The sequence below is a fragment of the Mustela lutreola genome, chromosome X (genome assembly GCF_030435805.1).
Source record: "Mustela lutreola isolate mMusLut2 chromosome X, mMusLut2.pri, whole genome shotgun sequence".
NCBI classification, from domain to species: domain Eukaryota; kingdom Metazoa; phylum Chordata; class Mammalia; order Carnivora; family Mustelidae; genus Mustela; species Mustela lutreola.
In genome coordinates, this window is record NC_081308.1 from 12,278,241 (window position 1) to 12,300,514 (window position 22,274).

The 22,274-nt window shown below is 46.9% G+C and overlaps 1 protein-coding gene across 1 annotated transcript; it reads left to right on the forward strand.

The window, feature by feature from the left end:
* Nucleotides 1-7,903: 7,903 nt before the first annotated feature.
* On the forward strand, nt 7,904-8,961 carry MAGEB17 (MAGE family member B17). The gene is given in 2 exon segments (XM_059158510.1): nt 7,904-8,078; nt 8,081-8,961. Coding segments are annotated over 2 exon segments (1,035 nt in total). The 5' UTR covers nt 7,904-7,924.
* Nucleotides 8,962-22,274: the final 13,313 nt, after the last annotated feature.

Sequence of the window (22,274 nt, forward strand, 5' to 3'; positions counted from 1 at the left end):
GATACCCCAGAGAATGCCCAGACATAACTTCACATCTCACCAACGAGGAAGTTAAAGAGAGCATCATGATTTGGGTTTCCACATGGTCATCAGACTTCAGAGAAATGAAAACAACAGGCTTGGAGCTGGCATGGATGAGGAGAGGTTCATCACGCCCTTCTGCTAGAGGGAAGGGAAATCTATGCACGGCTATCTGGGAACACATTAGGCAGAGAACCTTCCTTCCTGTTCACTGGGCTCAATATTGAAAACCTTTGGCTTCTAATATAAGAGATATCAGATAACATCTTATTAAGAAAATGACACAAAAGTAGGCATCTTGTCCCCTGAATATGGACTGAACTATGTTCAATATTATAAAAATCAGAGAAGTCAAGCATTTTATCTAGGTCACTTGATATTTATGACATTTATGTTTCCGGGGGTCCCTTCGCACCTTCTGTGACAGCCCAGTGCCCCTCCATGTCGCTCAGAGGGACTGGACTAGCTCTGACTCCCCAGTGTGCTGCTTGCTAGAACAGTCTGTGTTCACGGGTCCACTCCTGAGGAGTTTTCCAGGATATTGCTGCTTAAAGTATAGTCTGTGGACAGGCAGTGTTGACATCACCTGTTAAAAAATGCAGGCTCGGGGCGCCTGGGTGGCTCAGTGGGTTAAAGCCTCTGCCTTCGGCTCAGGTCATGATCTCAGGGTCCTGGGATCGAGGCCCCCATCGGGCTCTCTGCTCAGCAGGGAGCCTGCTTCCCTCTCTCTCTCTGCCTGCCTTTCTGCCTACTTGTGATCTCTGTCAAATAAATAAATAAATAATCTTTTTAAAAAAATGCAGGCTCTTGGGACACCTGGGTGGCTCAGTGCGGTAAGTGTCAGACTCTTGATTTTGGCTCAGCTCGTGAAATCAGACGTGTAGGATCAAGCCCTGCATCAGGCTCCGTGCTCAGTACATTCTGCTTGAAATTCTCTCTCTCTCCATCTGCCCCTCCCCCCACAAGTGTTGGCTCACTCTCTCTCCATTTCTCAAATAAATAAATAAAATCTTTTAAACAAATGCAGGCTCTTGGATCCTGCCTCAGCCTTCTGCATTTTAATTTTGACAGATTCCCCAAGTGAATCCTATGCATATTCAGACAAGTGCCACTGTTAGTTGACCTCATTGGTAGACCACAAGAAAGGAAAAATAATCAGTTGTGTGATGAGTCCTTAAACTTTTTAAAAAAAAATTATTTATTTATTTATTTATTTGACAGAGAGAGAAGAGAGGGAGAGAGGGAACACGAGCAGGAGAAGTGGGAGAGGGAGAAGCAGGCTGAGCAGGGAGCCCGACGCAGGGCTCGATCCCACGACTGGGCCGAAGGCAGATGCTTAATGACTGAGCCCCCAGGCACCTGTGTGATGAGTTCTGCGATGACTCCAGGCCTGTAAGACCTAGATAACCTCCTTGCCCTGGAGAGCAAGGAGGGGACACTGGGGGATTTGGCCACTCTGTATGGACGGAGTTTGGCCCCGATGACTAAAGTGGTAAACAGGCCACATGAGGAAAGAGATTCCAGAAGGTTGGAGGAAATGTGTGGACACCACCAGATGGCATAACAAAAGTATCAAGAAGAGGTTGTTAAGAGCTCCACTGGACCTGCCCTCTCAGAAGCAGAATGGAGACTGCAGGCAAAATCTTGCTTGCTGTCCCTTTATAGCAGAAGGGTGTGGTTCTCTCTGGACAGATGAAAAAGGAAAATCTCTTACAAGTGGAGGGTGAAAACCAGTTAGGTCCTACCTGAATGTTGTGAAGGGAACAAAGGGGCATCAACCCCCTAGTGGTCTCTAGCTCTCATGGTGTCTTAAAGTTTCTGCCTTGTTGCACAGTTTAAGAGAATACAGAAAACGGGTCACTCCAAATTGTGCAGGTGCCTAATAAAGCCAGTCCCACTTACATGCTAACTGGTCATTTATATTCAAAACTAAAATCGCTCTCTCGCAATACCCTTCCCCTTTTTTTGTGTTCCCTTTGCCTTGTAATGGCTGTCAAAATTCTCCCGTTCATCTAAACTCAAAACACGCTTAAGATTCTCTCTCCATCTCCCTTTGCCCCTCCCCTCCTCTAGCTCTCCTGCTCTTTAAGAAGAAAGAAAGAAAGAAAGGAAGGAAGGAAGGAAGGAAGAAAGATAGATCCTGATGCCCAGCATCCTGCCTGAACAACTGCATCAGAATCTCCAGGAGGGGAGAACCAGGCAGTCCTAGTCAAAGCTCCCCAAGGGATTGCAGTGAGCAGACAACGTTAAAGACCACATCAACTGAGATGTCCTCTTACATCTCGGCTGGCCTGAATCCAACCCATTCCTCAAAGCTCAGCTCAGTCTGTGAAGCCTTCCTGCTCACCTGTGCTCAATCGGCACTTTCTGCGGGGGTCCTAGCTTTAATCCTAAGCTGCCTTGAATCATATTTACTTGTGTGAATGCTGGTCTCTCCCCCTAGATCAGGGACTGACAAACATTTTCTGAAAAGGGCCAGGTAGCAAATGTTTTAGGCCTTGTGAGATCTACAGTCTCTGTCAAGACTGCTCAACCCTCTCTTTGTAGCATCAAATCAGCCATAGATAACATGTAAATGAATGAACGTGGCTGTGTTCTAACAAATCTGTATTTGCAAAACCCGACGGTGGGCTCGATTTGGCTTGAAAGCTACAGCTGCAGACTTCCCAGCACAAGAGTGAAATAGCGCTTTAGGGGCTAGAATCGTTCAGTCTCTCTCACTCTCTCCTGCTCTCCCTCCCTGCCTCTCTAGCCCTAGTGTCTATCACAGTGCCTGAATCAGTGATAGACACCCACAAAATTCCGTTTGTCCGGGTCTATGTGGTCAGTCTCTCACAACCAAGCCCAAGCCTGCATAAGGCAAAACGAGGCAGGAGGAGTCAAAGTTGTCGATTCTGCCTTTTAGGCAAATGTTAACATTTACCTTACTTATTATCATTCCCAGCGGAACTGTCCAATAGTCTCCATCTGCAGTGCACAGAGGCGCTCATCAACAGGGAAAGTGTGGGAGTGCCTGGGTGGCTCAGTGGGTTAAAGCCTCTGCCTTCCGCTCAGGTGATGATCCCAGGGTCCTGGGATCGAGCCCCGAATCGGGCTTCCTGCTCAGTGGGAAGCCTGCTTCCTCCTCTCTCTCTGCTTGCCTCTGCCTGCTTGTGATCTCTCTCTGTCAAATAAATAAATAAAATCTTTAAAACAAAACAAAACAAAAAACAGTGAAAATGCATTCCTGGGCCAGGACTACCTTTCCAGCTGCACACGGCATCCCTCCTACCATGCTCTAGGCTGGTCAGCACCTTTGAGAAGATTCATGAGGTGCGAGCATCTGAACACAGGTCAGTGTTTGTAAGAGGTAGCTGTCCAGTCTGCAAGCCCAGACTGTAAGAAAGCGCCCTGATCAGCAGCACCAAGTAATGTTGACAGAACTCATCAGTATTGAACAACCGCGCCTGGTCTGGCCACTAGTGACAGCAACCAGAGCTCCCTGGCCCGCAACCACAGACAGGTGAGCCTTTGAGAGCTCCTGAAGGTACATCCCTGTAAGTGCTCACACTTGTTTTAAGATGTCTCAGGCCGTTTGGGCTACTATAACAAATATACCATTGACTAGTAGCTTATGAACAACAGTGATGTATTTCCCCCAGTTCTGAAGGGTGGGAAGTCCAGGATCAAGGGGCCCGCAGATCTGGGGTTTGGTGAGAGCTCACTTCCTGGTTCAGAGATGGCTCCTTCTTGCTGGTCGCACACAGCGGAAGGGGTCCGAGGATCTTCCGCAGGGCGCTTGAAGGACAGCGTTGCTCGCATCCCTGAGGGCGCCACCCTCACGGCCCAAACCCCGCCCAAAGGCCCCAACTCCTAATACCATCACCGTGGGGGCTAAAACTAGAGCACATGAATTTGGGAGAGACACACTCAGTCCACGGCTTAGGGGTTCATTTTAATAAGGAAATATGCCTTGTATCTCCTAATTCACGTTTCTTCTCCCTGCTCTAAAGTGTATCTGTGGGGCGCCTGTGGGGCTCAGTCAGTTAAAGCGTCTGCGGTTGGCTCAGGTATGACCCCAGGGTCCTGGGATCGGGCCCCGGATCGGGTTCCCTGCTCGGCGGGAAGCCTGCTTCTGCCTCTCCCTCTGCTGCTCCCCCTGCTTGTGCACGCGCTCTCTCTCTCTCTCAAATAAATAAATAAAATCTTTACAGTAAATAAATAAATAAATAAATATTAAATGTATCTCAGGCAATGAGAAGAAAAGGCTGTGTACAAACTGCTGCATTGGCGCACACTACCAGAGCAATAAGAATTCTAAAATAAATGAAGACTGTGAATAAAGAAAAAAGAGATAATATCTGGCAATCAGGTGATCATCTCCATATGCAGTGTCACAGCACGTCTAAAGAACAGCGGCTCCAAAATCCTGAGGCTCTGACCCTTCCCTGTAGAAAGTTAAGAGACTCAACGTCACAGCCAAAGTTCTCTGGCTGGTGAGAGCACATCACCTGCCCTAGGACTCTTATCTTAAGCTATAGCTTCTTCAGGTCTCATAACTCTGGGGCAAGGAACTATTTTCTGCAAAATTTACAGCTGGGATGGGGCGCCTGGGTGGCTCAGTGGGTTAAGCCGCTGCCTTCGGCTCAGGTCGTGATCTCAGGGTCCTGGGATCGAGTCCCACATCCGGCTCTCTGCTCAGCGGGGGGCCTGCTTCCCTTCCTCTCTCTCTGTGATCTCTTCCCTTCCTCTCTCCTACTGTGATCTCTCTCTGTCAAATAAATAAATAAAATCTTAAAAAAAAAAAAATTTACAGCTGGGAAACTGCTCAGGACTTTGAACGGATGTGGCATTTCCCAGAAAGCCTTTAATCAAGGAGACAGGAGCTGAAATGAGGATTCCAATGTAGGAGGACTTGGGGAGACGAACATTCCAGAATATAGACAACGCACAGAGACTGGCATGCGGCTGCATGAAGACCTACAGGGTCCCAGGCAGGCGTGTGCAGCTACGTATCCTGATACCCTACAGCACTGTCAGGAACACGAAACCCTTGGTCTAAGGAGGGCAGCAGAGGGGGTCAGCAGAGGGGGGAGTGTGAGCCTCTAACAGTCTTCAAGGGGAGGATCTGGCCAGAAGAGTGGGGTCCCGTGGAGTTCTGCCCTGGCTGTCCGTCATGGGAAGTCTCGATCTGGCTAACCCCAACTTCTAATTCTGTAGTCCCAGGAGATAAAGGTCTTGACCTGAGAGGGAGAGCCCTTCCTGAGAGTGAAGTCCCAGGATTAGCCAGGTGTCAAGGTGATGGAATTTAAGGAGCAATGAGGGAATTACCCCCACGCTAATGGAGGAGACACCACAGAGCCTACCCCCACCCCCACCTCGCAACCTGAGAGGCCCAGGTTGAGGCAGAGTTGTCAGGCCGAAGAAGCCCCTCATTTCTGCCTGCAGGGCCTCAGAAAGAGGAAGCCCTTAATCTAGGGGGACTGGGCCCCAATCCTACAGAGGGAGGAAACCCGAGAACTAACAAGAGCCAATGCGAGGACCTAGTGATAGGAGCTAATTCCCGCCAGGGGAGAGGGTCACACATTCCCAGCGCCCTGTTCTTTGTAGCAGGAAGCTGAGCGCTCAGTCCAGGAGCTCCTCGTTCCTGTCCAGAGGCCTTGGTAGAAAGGCAGCGGTGACAGTCATGACGAGGGAGAGTTCTAGCCGGAACTGGAATTCAGGTGAGGACCCTAAATACTACAGAGAGGACCTCTACCCAAAAGAGGTGGGGGGTGCCCAGAGTCCCACGCCTGCTGCCAGGTCTGGGAGTCCGTAGCAATGGTAGTCACATGTGGTGCACTCCGACTTGCTCTTCTAGGGACTCAAGAGATTAGTGGACTCAAGTGGGTACAGGAAGGAGTCCCCGGCTCGGGTTGATATCACTGGGTTGCCGTGGTACCGCCCCTGCTGACAGCCCTCAGGGACCCCTAGGGCACTTGGCCAGATGTGGCTTACTCTGACTTCCGCTTTGAAAGTTCTGGAAGGTGAGGAACTTAGCCTGACAGACACGAGCTCGAGTTAGTGGAGAGGAAAATTTCAGGACTGCTCAGGTATCAGGGTAAGGGCATTGGATGTGGACTTAAGGAACCACTCTGCCTAGCACCAAGGAAGCCCCACGAAGTCCCGCGCTAGCCTCAGCACGGGGATCCTCGGCAAAATTCTTTGGCTTTTCTGTTGGGCGCACCACGGAGGAGAGGGCCTAGGCCGAAGTGGGGATGGCAACAGTTCTGCTACAGGGAGACTCATGGGCCCTAACTGGAGTCCCGGTAGGACCCTGAGTGCTAATGAGGGGACCTTTCCCTCATAAGGGGGGAGGGGCCATCCGCCACTAGAGCAACAGGCAGGGATAAATGCAGTGTATCCGTGCTCCCTTGTCTAGCGACGGAGGGAGGTGAGGACTTGAGTGTGAGGCCGAGAGACCCAGACGTAGGAGGAGGCCCAGGTTTTGATACATCAGTGCGGTCCCAAACAGTCCTGCCCCTGCTGTCAGCCCTCGGAGGCCCCATACAGCCTTGGCTATACCGAGGCTCGCCCTGACTTCTACGTTTGGGAACTCGGGAGGGGAGGACCTTGTTCTGAAGGGCATGAACTCTAATAAGTGGAGTGCAGAGTTCCAGGACTAGTCAGGTATGAAGGTGGAGATCCTGAATATGTACTGACACAACCACCCAGTGCCCTTGCCCCCCAGCTCTGAGAGGTCCCAGCAGAGCCGGGAGTGGGGGCTGACCTGCTTGAAATGTCCCAGGGAGAGGAAGGCCTCGTCTACGTGGCCCCAGTTCAGCAGGAGGACACCAACACCCTAGTACGATTCCAGATTGAGGACCCTGAGTGCTAATGAGAGGACCTCCCCCCAAAAGAGGGAGCAGACCAGAAGGCAACTTGTGCTTTCAGCTCCAGGAGGCTCAAGGCAGTTATATCCAGATGTGGTGTGGCCCAGCTTCCTCTCCAGTGACTCAGAGAAGACCTTGATCTGAGTCTGGGTGACTCAGCTCAGTAGAATGGGGATTCAGAAGTCCAACCCTGGGCCAAGGTCAGAATTCTGGGTGAGGACTGAGCTAGTGACACAGTGACACAGTGGAGAGCTATGGGATCCCACAGAGTCCCCATCCTCTTCTCACCCTTTGCAGGACCCAAGCAGCATTGGTGGGATGTAATTCACCCTGAACTTCCAACTCTGAGGTCCCATTTAAGCAAAGACCTTGGGTGAACGGCATGGGCTCAGGTCCACTGAAGGGGGAGCCCCAGGACGGGTCAGGTGTCAAGGTGAGGATATCGAGGGAGGCAGTGGGGACCAGTCAAGCCCCCAATGGGGAGGGATGCACCAAGCCTCACCCCTGGGAGGCCCAGGGCAGAGCTGACAGATTCAGGTGCTCCCTGAGTTCAGTTTGCAGCGTCTCAATAAATGAGAGCCTTGGTTTAAGGACTGGTTGCCCCAGTTTAGCAGAGAGAGGAATCCCAGGCCCTGTTGGGAATGAAGGCAAAAATCCAGTGGGAGAAACCACTCCAGAACAGAGAGGCTGCAGAAAGTCTTCCTGTGGTGTCAACCGGGAAAGCCATGCGCAGAGCTGTTAGGGCGAGATGAGACTTAGGGGGCAGTGGCGCTGGATCAGAGACGGTCTTGCTCCCAGCTGGGGCTGGCAGACTGCAGCCCAAGACAAGCTGACTTCCTCCACCGGGTCCTCAGGAGACAGACTGACTGACAGGACAGAAGCCCTGTGGGGTCCTACCGCAGCAGCCTCAAGGACACCTCCAGTGGAGCAAATGTAAAGCCACAAAGACATCTCCTTGCTGAAGCGACTCACTCCCTTCTATCCTCCTCCTCCAGGTGCCCACACCAGGCGCCTTCCTGTCACAGTCCTGCCTGCTGTTCCTAACCACAGTCATGCCTCGAGGTCAGAAGAGCAGGCTCCGTGCCCGTGAGAAACACCGGCAGGCCCGAGGTGAGAGCCAGAGTCTCGGGGGAGCTCAGGCCACTGCAGCAGTGGAAGAAGACTCTCCCTCGTGCCCCATGCCTGTTCGCGAGGGTGCGCCCCCAAACCCCCTGCAACGGGCCCGCCCCGAAAGTCTCAGAGGGCCCGATCCACCGGCAGTCCTGACGCAAACATTTCAGGCTCAAGTTCTGACGAAGGTGCCAAGAGCCAAGGGGAGGAAGGTCCAAGCTTCCCCCAGTTCCTGCCTTCCCCTGGGAGCTCTCACAGAGATCCTCTGACCGAGAAGGCAGGCATGCTGGTGCATTTTCTCCTGTACAAGTATAAAGTGAAGGAGCCCATCACAGAGGCAGAAATGCTGAAGGTTATCAACAAACAGTACAAGGAGCAATTCCCTGAGATCCTCAGGGAAACCACTGAGCGCCTTCAGCTGGTCTTTGGCCTTGAGCTGAAGGAGGTTGACCCCAGCAGTCACACTTACGCCTTTGTTAGCAAAGTGGGCCTTCCCACGGAAGGGCGTCTGAGTGATGGCGTGGGCTTTCCCAAGAATGGGCTCCTGATGCCTCTCTTGGGTGTGATCTTCATGAATGGCAACCACGCCTCGGAGGAGGAGATGTGGGAATTCCTGAATGTGTTGGGGGTCTACGCTGGGAGGAGACACCTCCTCTTTGGGGAGCCCAGGAAGCTCATCACCGAAGATCTGGTGCAGGAAAAGTACCTGGAGTACGGCCAGGTGCCCGACAGCGACCCTCCTCGCTATCAGTTCCTGTGGGGTTCAAGAGCCCACGCGGAAACCAGCAAGATGAAAGTTCTGGAGTTTTTGGCCAAAGTCAGTGATACTATCCCCAGTGCCTTCCACAGCCGGTATGAAGAAGCGTTGAGAGATGAGGAAGAACGAGCCCAGGCCAGCCTGGCGGCCAAGGCTACCCCAGATGCCCCAGCCAGTGCCTGCTCCAAGGCCACATCCAGCAGCCCCCTTCAGCCTCAGTGAAGTCAAAGCCAAAGCCTTCACCTTGCCCTTGGAAAGGGCTGCCAACCTCCTAATGTAGCAGGGAGTCAGGTGGAGCCAGAGCAGAATATATCTTTTCTTCGTGTTCTTGTTATTCATAAATAACGTAGAGGTTTACCTCTTTTTTTTTCTTATCTTTCCAATGTGTTCTTTTTAAAAAGGTTTATTTAAATTCAGAATCTAAGTTTATGAATAACGTGGCTCACATGTTTATTGCTGGTTATCAAATTTGAGAGTAATGCTTCTGTATTTTGTAAAACAAATTGAAAATCCTTGCATCTCCTACTGTGATCCAGTACAAGAAAAACATAGCACCAGAAAAGGGATTTTCATTAAAATGTAAGAGAACCACACAGAGAGAATGTTGGGATAACAAGATCGTGAAAAAAAAAAAAAAAAGTACAAAGTGGTTAATTCTTGGTTTTTCTTATTTCTTCTGCTCTTTCTTTTGGTTGAATTAAAAGAAATCTACTTTTCAAGAATGTGGGAGAAAATAAATTGTCATGAATTAGAACTCTTGTTCCCCATCTCTTTCGTTCACCAGACACGAATGGAGCATCTGCTCTTTGGAACGCTTCTCACTAGTTCTAGGACGTGTACACAAAGACCCAGCCCCTGCCCGTAACATTTTAGAGTCCAAGAGAAGCTATCAGATAAGGAACAGGGTGAGAACACTCCTAATCCTGAAGGACAGTAAACAGAAGGCAGAAGGAGGGCGGTCATTCTACATAAAAGCAGTCCAGGGTCAATCTCCCGAAACACGGCAATCTGGGAGCCCAGGAAGCTGCCAGTCCCTCTCTGGGAGGGAGTTTGAAGTGTGTCTGCACCAAGAGTTAGCTGAAGCTGTTGAAATGCTGAGCAGGGACCAGGGCCCCAGATGGTGGGTTTCACGATGGAAAGACTATGTCTGCAATGGAAAACTGCTCTTAACAGTTCCTTAGGGATGCAGTAAACCAGAGAGAAGTCCCCAGACACCTGGGGCAGGGCTAGAAGGACTCCTGGGCTCTGTTCCCCGGGGAAGGTGAACACAATCTCTCACTAGGTGTTTTGCGCACTCAGAGTCCAGAGAGTTTCCGAGAACAGGGTGAGAGTCTGCAACCATTTTGTCCTGGCCTGGGGCGGGGCGGGGGATTGGCCACGCCATTAAAAGGAAACCTAAACTGGGCATTCTTCTGTCATATGGCAAACTCTAACTGATGTCCAGATTTTTGGCGGTGGTGAAATGAGTAAAAACAGAGATGGGCTCCGTGCAAAGGCAGCCGAGAGGGAAGCAAGTCACTGCCCTTTGCACACCTGTGCCAGCTTCACGGCGTACTCAACTAGGAAGCCTACCCCACACCCACATCAAATGACATCATCTTATGGGGAAATATTACTTCGTTTTATTCAGTAAGCAGCATTTTGGCTGATTTGGGTTTTTTCTTTTCTCCTTAGAGCATTGCATTTTCTCTGACCTCCTCCTCAATTAAAAAAAAAAAAAATCCCAGTGTGGTAGGTAGTACCGTCTGGGTCAAAATAATCATGGTATTAATTGCTATTCGAAAATATCTCAACAGTTGTCAGGCTGTGTGTTGGATTTGCAACATATACTCCATATATCCATCAGTCCTGGACAACAGGGCTTATCAAACGTGGCCCACAGATAAAGAACCTGAGGTTCAGAGCGTTTGCGAACGTGAATGAGCTCACACTGCTGGCAAGTTGCACCGCTGGTGCTGGACCCATGGTGTGGATGCATCTAGAGGCCACGCTACCTCTCAGCCAGAGGCAGATACTGTGTCCTAATTCCCATTTCCCTTCACGACTCTAAGATTGATAAAAAGAGGGCTCTGTGGACAAACCACTGGTTTGGAATACATAGCTAGCACAGTAAAATACCAAGATAAAAGAAAATGAAAATAGTTGGGAACCAGATGACCATCCACATATGCAGTGTCAGATCCCCTCTAAAGACAGGAGCTCACCAAACCACGCAGCTCCATCCCTGCCTGAGATAAAGTCAATGTGTTAGAACCGAAGCTACATATGAGGCTAAGTCCAGGTGGTGAAGAGAAGGAAGAAATCGGCTGGCTTTTTCTCTGACAGCCCAACCTCTGTCCCAGGCACGCTGCCTTGAGCTATAGTCTCCCCGTCTCCCATCGCCCCTGCCACACCAATTCTAGCTGCAGGGTTTGCAGCAGGAAAGGGGCTCAAGTGTTTGCAGGGATGTAGCATTTCCTAGGAAGCCTGTAATCGAGGAACAGGAGCCAAGATGCAGAACCCTGTGCTGGAGGACAGGGAGCTCAACACCCAGAATACAGATGGGCTCACAGAGACTAACCTGCATCTGCCCTCAGACCTATAGTGCCCCAGGCAGGGCTGACCATCCACTCATCCTTCAGAATTATCTGCAACACGAGAGCCTTGGTCTAAGGAGGGTGACCTCAGCTCAGCAGAGGGAGAACTGCGAGCCACTGACACTCACCAAGGGGAGGACCTCGCATGAGGAATGAGGGAAGGACTCAACCAGAACAATGGGATCCCATGGAGTCCTGCCCCAGCTGTCCGCTCTTGAGGTTCTGGAACAGTTGTGGCTGGATTTGGCTCACCCTGTCTTCCAATTCAGTAGTTCCAGGAAGGTGAGAATCTTGATCTGAGGGAGGGGGCCAGGTCAGCTGAGGGTGGCATCCCAAAAATGGGCCAGACGCCACTGTGCTCGGTGTCAAGGTGAGGACACTGAAGGGGTGAGGGAGACAGACACCCACCTGAGAACCCAGGAGGCCCCACAAATCTCCCCTGCTCCTGCCCCAGCTGGCAACCCTGGGAAGCCTAGAGAGGAGTTGTTCGATTGGGGTGCCCCCTCATTTCTTCCTGCATGGGAGCAGGAAGAGAAGGGCTTTGGTCTAGTGGCGGTGGCCCCAGTTCTGCAGAGACAGAGACCCCAGAACTAACAGGAACTTAATGATACGAGGAACTCAGTGATACGAGGGCACTCCCACTGGCAGAGAGGTTCCCACAGGACCCTGCAAGTTCTTACCCTTGGATTACAAAGGGTAGAGCACTTAGCCCAGGAGCCCTTCATTTGTGCCTGGAGAGTCACAGAGATAAGTGGTTCTAGTGTCACAGAGGGAGGATTTGGGGCCCTAACTGGTGTCCAGATGAGGACCCTGAGTACTAATGAAACTCTCCTCAAACTAAGGGACTTCTCCGAATCCCAAGCCTGCTCTTGGTCTTGGGAGGCCTGAAGCAGGGACAAGTAGACAGGTTACACCCCATGTTCTAGGCACTCAAGGAGGTGAGGACTCGAGTGTGAGGCTGACAGACACAGATCAGTAGCTGGAGAAGTCCCAGGCTAGGATGCATATCAGTGGGGTCCCCTTAGAGATGCCATACAGCCTCGGTTGGATGCAGCTCACCCTGACTTTCTCCTCGGGGAATCCAGAAAGTGAGGGCATTGGTCTGAGGGGCACAGACTCAAAAAAGATGAAGTTCTAGGTTGGGGACCCTGAATGTGGACTGAAGACCTCACTCTGCCTATAACAAAGGGAGCTGCCCAGTGCCCCCCGGCCCCCACCCCTGTGCCCTCTCCCAGCACTAGGAGAGTGGAGAGAGCTTTGGGCTGACTTCTTCCCATAGCTTCCTCCCAAACCAAGAGAGGAGACTGGGCCCTAACTGGAATCCAAGTGAGGAACCCACATGCTAACCAGGGGACCTCTCTCCAAAAGGGGAGGCCATCCAGAGCCCCACCCCTGTTGGCAGTACTGGAAGCCCCATGCAGGGGTAGGCACATGTGGTGTACCTCAAGTTCCTCCTCTAGGGAGGCAGGGAGGTAAGGGCTTTATTTAGAGGCTGGTGGGCTCACATCAGTAGAGCCCAGGCCAGAGAAGGCCATCACTGAGCTGTCAGCCCCAGGTCCCTTCTCCTCCTCTTAGGGATTCCAGGAAGGAGAGGGCCAGGTTTTAGGTGTCAACTTTAGAAGAGCAGAAGGGAGGGGCCCAGCACCGCCCCCCCCCCCCCACCAACAGTTGATTAGGATGGTGTTGACTATAAACTGAAAGGCCTCCACCACGGCAGAGAGGATCCCCAGTACCAGTACCAGGCCCTCCTGTCACCCCAGACAGCCCCAGGCAAGGCTGGCAGGCTGCAGCCCAAGACACATTCTAACTTCCTCGGGGCTCCTCAGGGGACAGGCTGACCAAGAGAAGGAGAGCCCTGTGGGGTCTAAAAGCAGGGCCCTGGCAGAGGGGCTCACAGCCTCTCATCCTTCTCTTCCAGGAGCCACACATTCCCTTCTGCTGTCCTCAGCCACAGTCATCAGATCTCCAGGTCAGAAGAGTCCCGCCAGGCCTGAGATGAGTGCCAGACTCTGGGGGTGTACAGGCCACTGCCGCAGCGGAAGAAGAGTCTCTGTCCTCCTTTTCTCCTTTAGGACATATTCCCCAGAGCGAGGGTGATGTCAGGTCACAGAGCCTTCTCCAGGAGACTCCGTTCCAAACACCACCATTGCTTGCTGTCGGTGTTTTATGCACAGAATCTTAAGAAGGTGCTAAAAATAATGCTGGGGAAAGCACAGGTTCCTGCCAGGCACAAGTCCCATTATTAAAAATGATGTGAATATTTTTTATATCATTGTTCACTAAAGTGGGGTCCCCTTAAGTCAGTGATATGGAGCCAAGGAAAGCAGACACACTATGAAATGGATTTTCTATTCCAAGTCAATCCAATATGCACCCCCAAAAGTGGCAAAGCTAAGTGGGTTTGGTCGACATACCCACAAATACTCAAGAATAGGCAAAATGAAAAACCGAGAAACAAGAGCGGGAAGAGAACAGGAGAGGCAGAGGTGGCCTCACCGTAAGCTCGGAGAAGAACTCATACAAGGGCAAAGCTATGAGCAAACGCTTTGAAGGGTGGCAGATGTGTGAGGAGCTGGAGAGGAGTAAGCAGGACCTCGAGGGCAGAAGGGGTCTCTCTCCACACCTCCCCATTGAACACTGCCATTCAATTCTCTGCACTGAATTACTGGGGAGCCAGTGGGCTCCAACAGGGTAGCTCCCTGCACAGACAGCGGGTAGGTGAACAAGATAGTTCCCCCTCTTTTGTGGACCAACAGGCTGGGGATAAAAGATCTTAGCATCCTTTGACATCTAGATTCTCTAAGGAATTAGAACCCTCAAGCACAACACGAGCAGGGAAAAAAAAACAAGAGCTTGATAAAAATCAGGAACGTCTGTCTTTTCTGGGTTCAAGTTAATTTTGCTTCTTTTACCATGAGTCAGAAATTTCAGGACAACAACGCACTGAGATTATCCAGAGAACTTCTGATATCACTCTTCCTTTTCCCCCCCTTTAACTCTGAAATCTATATTGCATACAAAAAATCCTATAAAATATGCATGCAGAGTCTATAGAATAATTCCATGAACACTATATGCCCACATGTAGATTAAGAAACAACACTGTCAGCACTTCAGTGACCCCCCAGTGGTCCTTCCCTAGTGATCTACCCCTTCCTACCTGCTATGGACTGAATGATTGTGCCCCTCACCCCAGTATGTTGAAGCCCCAGGGGTGTGGTATTTGGAAGTGGGGCCTTTGGGGGGGGTAATAGATCATGAGGGTGGAAGCCCCATGATGGGATTCGTGTCCTTAAAGAGGAGAGCTAGCCCTCCACCTACCCCTAAGAGGACAGCCTTCAACAAACCAGGAAGAGGGCCTTCACCAAGACCAGAATCTGCTAGCGCCTTGATCTCGGATCTCTCCGCCTCCAGAACTATGAGAAATAAATGCTTGCTGTTAAAGTAACCCAGTCTATGGCAGGCGAGAATTCTACCACTGAACCACCCATGCAGTAACCCAGTCTATGGTAATTTGTTTTAGCAGCCCGAGCTAAAACACTATCCCAGAGGGAAGCACTATTCTGAATTTTGTGCTGTTTTCTTTACTTTTCCCCCCACTTTGAATATATCTTTAAACAATCTAATCCTTTGTCCAATTTTACCTGCTTTTGAACTTTATATAAATGGAACTGGGGCGCCTGGGTGGCTCAGTTGGTTAAGTGTCTGCCTTCGGCTCAGGTCATGATCCCAGGATCCTGGCCTCCAATCCCGCACTGGGCTCATTGCTCAGCGGGGAGCCTGTTTCTCCCTGTCCCTCTGCCTGCCACTCTGTCGGCTTGTGCGCTCTCTGTCAAATAAATAAATAAAATCTTGAAAGGAAGGACGGAAGGAAGGAAGAAAGGAAGGAAGGAAAAAAATGGAACGACACTGCAGGTAATCATCTGTGACTTGCTTTTTTTGTTTTCCATTATATCTGTGATATTCACCCATGTTGAAGCATGTGGTTCTAGTCTGCTCATTCTCACTGCTGTGTAAATTTGTTTTGTGCCGGTCTCCACCTATCAGTAAGCATTGTTATGGCTGGACTGGCCCTTGTGGTTCTTACCATGATCATAAGATGCTCCAATGACCAATAATCATCATTATTTTTCAAAACTTTGAAAAATAAAGGTTTATTGTTTACAGGACCTGAAAATGACACAGCACACCTGGGGCTACACAATGAGGTTGCAGGTAAAACGGAGAACCAGCTGACTTGGGATTCTGCTTTTATTAGGGTCAAGGATGGGGGCCTAGGGTTTCTGCAAGTTCACTTTTTATTGGTACGTTTAAAACATAAAAGCAGGAATTCAAAGCATAGGAAGAGAGGGAAAAATAGTGGCCCAAATGTTCAATTATGGAAATCAACCGAGATCTCTAAAACAAAGAAGTCTGGGGTATAGGCAGTGGCATGGCTCTTTATCTAGTCTACTGTGACTGGCAACCTATTTATTTGAAATAGTCTTCTTTGCAGTAGATCCTAAGCAATCAGAACGTAAATCATGCATTTGCATTACAAAAGGAAAAGCCAGCTGTCAGGGCTTACAATACTCATTCCAATGCCTCAATGTATTTATCTAGTTTACTTTGGCTAATATTTGAATTGTTTAATGCTACTATGAAAACTTTTGTAGTTATTTCCCGATTCACTTATACAGAAGGTTTTCTAAGTTTCACATCTAGTACTGGAATTACTGGGTCATAGGACATGCACATGTTCAAGTTTACTAGGAAAAGTGATGCCCAACTCTTTCCAAAGTGGGGATTCTAATTTTCACCATAAAGGAGGAAACAATGTTGATCTGTACCTTTCACCAACATTTGGTACTTTTCCACTTTTAAATTTCTGTCCATGTGATGTGTAGTGGTATCTCCTGGGGTTTTAGTTTGCATTTGCCTGTTCACTATTGAGGTTGATGGCCTCTCCATGTATTTACTGCTCATTTGGATATCGTCTTCTGAGACATCTATTCAAATTCTGTACTTATTTTTCTGTTAGGTTGTTTCCTTATTGATTCTTATAGGAGTTCTTTATATAATCCTCACATAGCTAACATGTTTTTTACGTATCTTACACTACCTGTTTTTTCATAATTTTTATGCCAAATCTTAAAGACATCTTTAATTTCAAGGATTTCTTTCCAATTTATTCTCCCTTAAAATTTCATAGTTTTCATTTCTTGCTTAAGAAATCCTGCCCTACTTGAAGAGGATAAAATATTCAGGGCGCCTGGGTGGCTCAGTTGGTTAAGCATCCAACTCTTGATTTTGGCTCAGGTCTTGACCTTAGTGTTGGGAGCTGGAGCCCTGCACTGGGCTCCGCACTGGGTGTGGAGCCTGCTTGAAGTTTTGACTCTCCCTCTCCCCTGTCCCCCTCAAAAAAAAAAAAAAAAAGATGATAAAAATATTCTCTCACATTGTCTCCCAGAACTTTTGTTATTTTGCCTTTCCTATTATTTCTTTAATTCAACTGGCATGAAGCTTGGGGTAAGTTGTGAGAAATGTGTGACATTTCTTCTTTATCCATATTCAGTGCCAATTACTGAAAAATGCTTCCTTGCCTCAGTCGATGTTCCATGCCTCCAGTCTTGTACTAAAAGTCCACAGAGGAGCATACTTCCAAGTTCTATGTTGTTCCACAGGCTTATTACTCTATCCCTGAGATGACACTACATTATCTTAGTCACTATAGCTTTAATAGTAAGCCCTGCTATATAGGAGGATAAATTCCTGCATCTTACTCTTCTTTCTTTTTTCTTCTTGGTCCTTTATAATCTTTGACATAAATTTTAGAATCAGCTTGTCAATTTCCATAATTATTGGAGTTTGATTGCTATGAATTAAACTACAAATCAGTTTGAGAAGACTTTATACCTTGACAATACTGAGTATTCCAATCTATGAATGTGGTGTACCTCTCTAATGAATTAAGTCTTTTTAATAATTTTCACTAAAGTTTTATAATTTACTCCACATTGTTTGTTAATTTAATTTAAGGTACATATATTTTTGATGTTACTATATGGAAATCCTGTTCCCTTTCAAATTTTAACTGACAAAAAGAAACATAATGTATACATGTACCATAATAAATGTTATATATACATGACCAAGTAATCTTATTAAATTTCTTACTGATGTTCTTTCTAGGTACATGGTTTTTCTATAAACATAATCACATTGCTATGAATAATGATGGTTTGTTTCTTCCTTTACAGTTCTTCCTTATATTTCTTTTTCTTGCCCTACTTGAGTCCTTTGTGCTGTATCCAACCTCAGACAGAAGGCACTCGGGATGCCCTATTGACTATGATGTTTGCTCTTTTTTTATTAGGTTGAAAGATATAAAAAATTGGTGACATTTGACCATTTTTGACTTATAAAAATACATATGTTTTAACTTAACAGGTGCTCTTAGCAGGTTAAGGTAGGTCCCTCCTTTTCTGATTTTTTTTTTAAGGTTTGAGGTAATTTTTTATATTATGAATGACACTGGGTTTTTTTTTTAATGCTTTTTTCTACATCTGCTGAGTTAATATGATAGTCTAATGTCTACTTATTAACGCTTGACTTCTAAATACTAAATCTTGTGTTTCTGGATTAAACTCAACGTTCCTTTTTTAATATTTGGTAGTTATGTTCTAGAATGAACATGAATTATAAATTGTGTCCTGTGATTTTATTTTATTATACTGTGTGTACAAGTACTACCTGTGCCCATTTGTTCTATCTTTGGCATCTATAATTCTGATTAGATGTATATTAGTCTTCCCATGCAATTCTTTTAACCTGTTTCTGAGTTTTTTTTGTGTTTGTCTTTCTTTGATGCATTCTGGTTAATCTCTTCAGCTATATCTTGTACTTTATTAGTTTTTTTCTACAACTGGATCTAATTTTGTTAAACTGTTCTTTTTGAGTTTGTTATCTATTTTCAAGTTCTAAAGGTTCTATTTCAAATCTACGTGGCCATTTTTCACAACTTCTTGTCCCCTGCATGTATTTTAAAAATTACCTATTTTTTCTTTAAGTAATTATTAGCTATTTTATATTCTGTGACTAATATGTGAAATCTTTGGAAGTCTGTTTCTCCTTGCTCTTATTTTTTCTGCTCTCACCCATGGTGCCACATTTTCTTCCATTTTTTAAAGTTTCTTTTCTTCTTGCTTGTATTTTTTTTAAATTAAAGATTTATTTATTATTTGAGAGAGAGAGAGAGCGCGCGCACACGTGTGTGCACGAGCAGGATGGGCAGAGGGGGAGGGAGAGGGAATCTCAAGCAGACTCTGCCCTGAACACATGACCCATGACCCTGAGATCACAACCTGGGCCTAAACAGAGTCAGATGCTTAACCAACTGCCACCTTGGTGCCCCTCTTGCTTGTATTTCTTTTAAAAAATTCATTTGCTGGAATCCTTGGAGATTTGAAATGAGGTTCCTAGTATGGAGAGAACTGGCTTTGGCTTTTGCCTACCAGCTGTGGGCACTAAGCAAACCTGTCTAAAACCACTACATTATTGGTTTCAGGTTTTGTTGAACACTCGAGAAATGTGAATTTGGGATGCCTGGGCTCTAAAGAAGCAGTTTATGATTATATCTTCCTGAGGACATCTCTTCCCTCTCTTCTCGGTACAAAGGTTCAGAGAGCAATTTTCAGGGCAGTCCCTGACCCTACAGCCCTTCAGGCTCCCAGTGTTTTGGCTAAGACCTTTTGTTAGACTCTTCCTCTTAGGCAGGCCCTTGCTTTTTTTCTGAATCCATACCACACAACAACGTGACACTGAAGTTCAAGTTCACATCGGTTTTACCAGTACTTTCAGTATCAAAGACTGCTTCAGGACACTATTTACCTCTTTTGGTTTCCATCTTCATACAATTTATTACCTTCATACAATTTATTACATGTTCTTTTCTTCCTAACGATCAGCTCTTCTAATAACTTTTTAAACCTAGTATTTGAAACTGTTTTCAGCAGGAGGGTCAATCTGGAAACTTGACCTGTGCTATTACTGGAAACTGAAGTCCAAAGGCAATATTTTTTACATAATTACTTTGTAACTAGTTACTTTTCTATTGTAACACCTATCATGTAGTCAGTGAATGTAATGAGCAGCCCTTAGGCTCAAACTTATTTATTTCCCTGGGCAAGCTGATGCAAGAAACAGAATCAGATGCCTTCTAGTACTTAAGAAAAGATGGCATCCTGTTCCATCCTGGCTCATCTCACATAGAAGTAATGAAGATCACAGCATTGACTTGGCATATTCCTACCACCTCTTTAGTCTCTTCCCCAAGCAATATTAAGCAGTATTCAGATTTCGCCCCCCATGACGTAAGCCCTCCATTTGTGAGACTTCTTTGCCCTCCCACCCACAGTCCAAGTGTGTCTCAAACAAAATGCTCTGTGGTTTCAATCTGGGGTGATTCTGTCCCCCAGAGCAAACCTGGCAGTTTCTGGTTTTGGTTGTCACAACTCAGTGTGGGAGTGCTACTGGGATCTAGTGGGTAGAGGTGTAGGATGCCACTACACAGTCCCCCACAACAAAGAGTTATCTGGCCCCAAATGTGTATAGTGGTGTGACTGAGACATGCTGGGAACTGATGAACCTAGAGGGTTTTGCCTATTAGAGGATCAATTCCTTAAAAAGTGCCAGAAAATATAAACATTATATATGTTTATCTATAACATATATAATGTTATATATAACATTATATATAATGTTGGCAGAAAATATAAACATTATCAGCCTTATGCAATTCTACTGCCTCACAAAAAGAAGGTCTAATCGTTAGGTCTCCCTCTAATGTAAAAATGACATCATTATAGCAAACTGGCACTATCTCTTCTGGGCTGAGTGAAAACTTCCACAAAAATATTTAAGCAGGGGGTGCCTGGGTGGCTCAGCTGGCTAAGCATCTGACTCTCCATTTCTGCTCAGGTCATGATCTGAAGGTCATGACGTCAAGCCCGGAGTCAGGCTACGTGCTGGGTGTGGAGCCTGCTTGAGATTATCTCTCTCCCTCTCCCTCTTCCCCACCCTACTGTGCCTTGTGCTCTCTCTCTTTAAAAAAAAAAAAAAAAGGAATAAAAAGAAATATTTAAGCAGTCCAATTTCATTCATCGCAGTACATAAAAACTGTCTTTGGGGACATGCATACAGTGGGACTCAGTTAACTGTAAGAGAAAAAAGTCCCAATTTCTAGTCCTATTTGTTTCCAACAAGAGTGGACTCTAGACTAGGGTGCCTGGTTAGCTCAGTCGGTTAAATGTCTGCCTTCAGGTCAAGTCATGATCCTAGGGTCCTGGGATAGAGCGCAACATCAGGCTTCTTGCTTATTGGAGAGTCTGTTTCTCCCTCTTCCTCTGCCCCTCCCCCCTGTTCTTACCAGCACGCGCACGCTCTCGCTCTCTCTCTCTCAAATAAATAAATAAAATCTTAAAAAAAAGAAGAAGAATGGACTCACTAACTGTATATTGAGTATTAAGACAAATCAGGGCGAATCAGGACAATTTGAACTCTCACAAGAGGGAATCTGACCAATGGTGTCCCAGGACAGCCATGTAATAATTTAACTAAAATATGATTATTAGATTTGCAGAATCAGCATGCCTTACCAAAAATTTCAGTGGCTTCCATTCAGGAAACCACTTTCCCTCAGAAAAAATAATTTACCAGCACTTGAGAAGCAAGGAAATTTTCCTCAAGATGATTCAGTTACATTTTAGTATTGATGTTTAACATATGACAAAAAATATATAAAATTTCAATGACTCTGCATGAAATACTATTATACCAGAAGACTTCCTAAAGTCACCAATGAGAAGGGGTAAAATAATTTCTAATTACTCGTTTCAGAGAAAATGAATCAATCAGGGTTCAACAGAGAAGCAGAAACACAGTTTGTGTAGAGTAAGGGATTTATTACAGGGTTTACTGTAGGGACGGTAGCATAGTTTGTGTAAGACTGTGTTCTCTGTACCCAGTGTTGAGCCAGAAGTCACTATAGTTCAAGCCGACCAGCAACTGGATGTGAGCTGTGCACAGATAAAAGCAAAGACACACTGGAACGTGCATCTGTCCCTCACTACCTCCAGCCTCAATGCCATGGGTAACCTTCACGAGAAGCTGGCTTTGCCACAGCACAGCACATGCACTTGTCCCATAGAATTCTAAAGAGGGAACTTGTAAGAAGGGGGATGAGCTCTGTGTCCAGGTACTGCCCGCTGCTGACAAGGTCAGCTAGCTGACAACTTGCCTGACACTCTAGCTTAACATGGCTGCTTAACTTCTGAACTTCTAAATTCCATGCAACTTTTCCTTCTGACCAACCCAGCTGGAAGCATACAGGGGAAGGATGCATGGGAAACACAATAGAAAAGGCATCACAAATACCCTGCTCTCCAAAGGAAGAGCAATACTCATGGATAAGCATTTCCCACCATGAAGTTAGTGGACGATAATATGAGAGACTGGCAGTAGCCTTGGGAGTGTGGATGTCAGAGAACAGAATTCCAGAGGATGATAAATTAAAATGATACATTGGGTCTTCCCAGGGAACCCTGTGACCAAGAGGATGTGAACTGTAGAACAGACCTTGGGCATCATGTTTGAACTGACAGCCAAACTATGATCAGAACTGAGCAACAGTGAGAACCAAAAGTTAATTCCTTAGAGACTATGATTCTACCTGAGAAATGAGGGACTATAAAAAACTTGTTTGGGCGACTAAGTAAGCTGGAGATTGGAAGGTTAATAAATTAAAAGAAAAGGACTTATAATACTTTTCTATAGAATCAGAGAAGGCATTTGATATATTCAACACCTGTTTAAGATTTTAAATGAGCTATTAATAAAACAGAAATTGATTGATTTACTCCCTTATCATGACAGAGCATAACCAAAGTCAGTATTATATTATGATTTATGGGAAATGCTAGA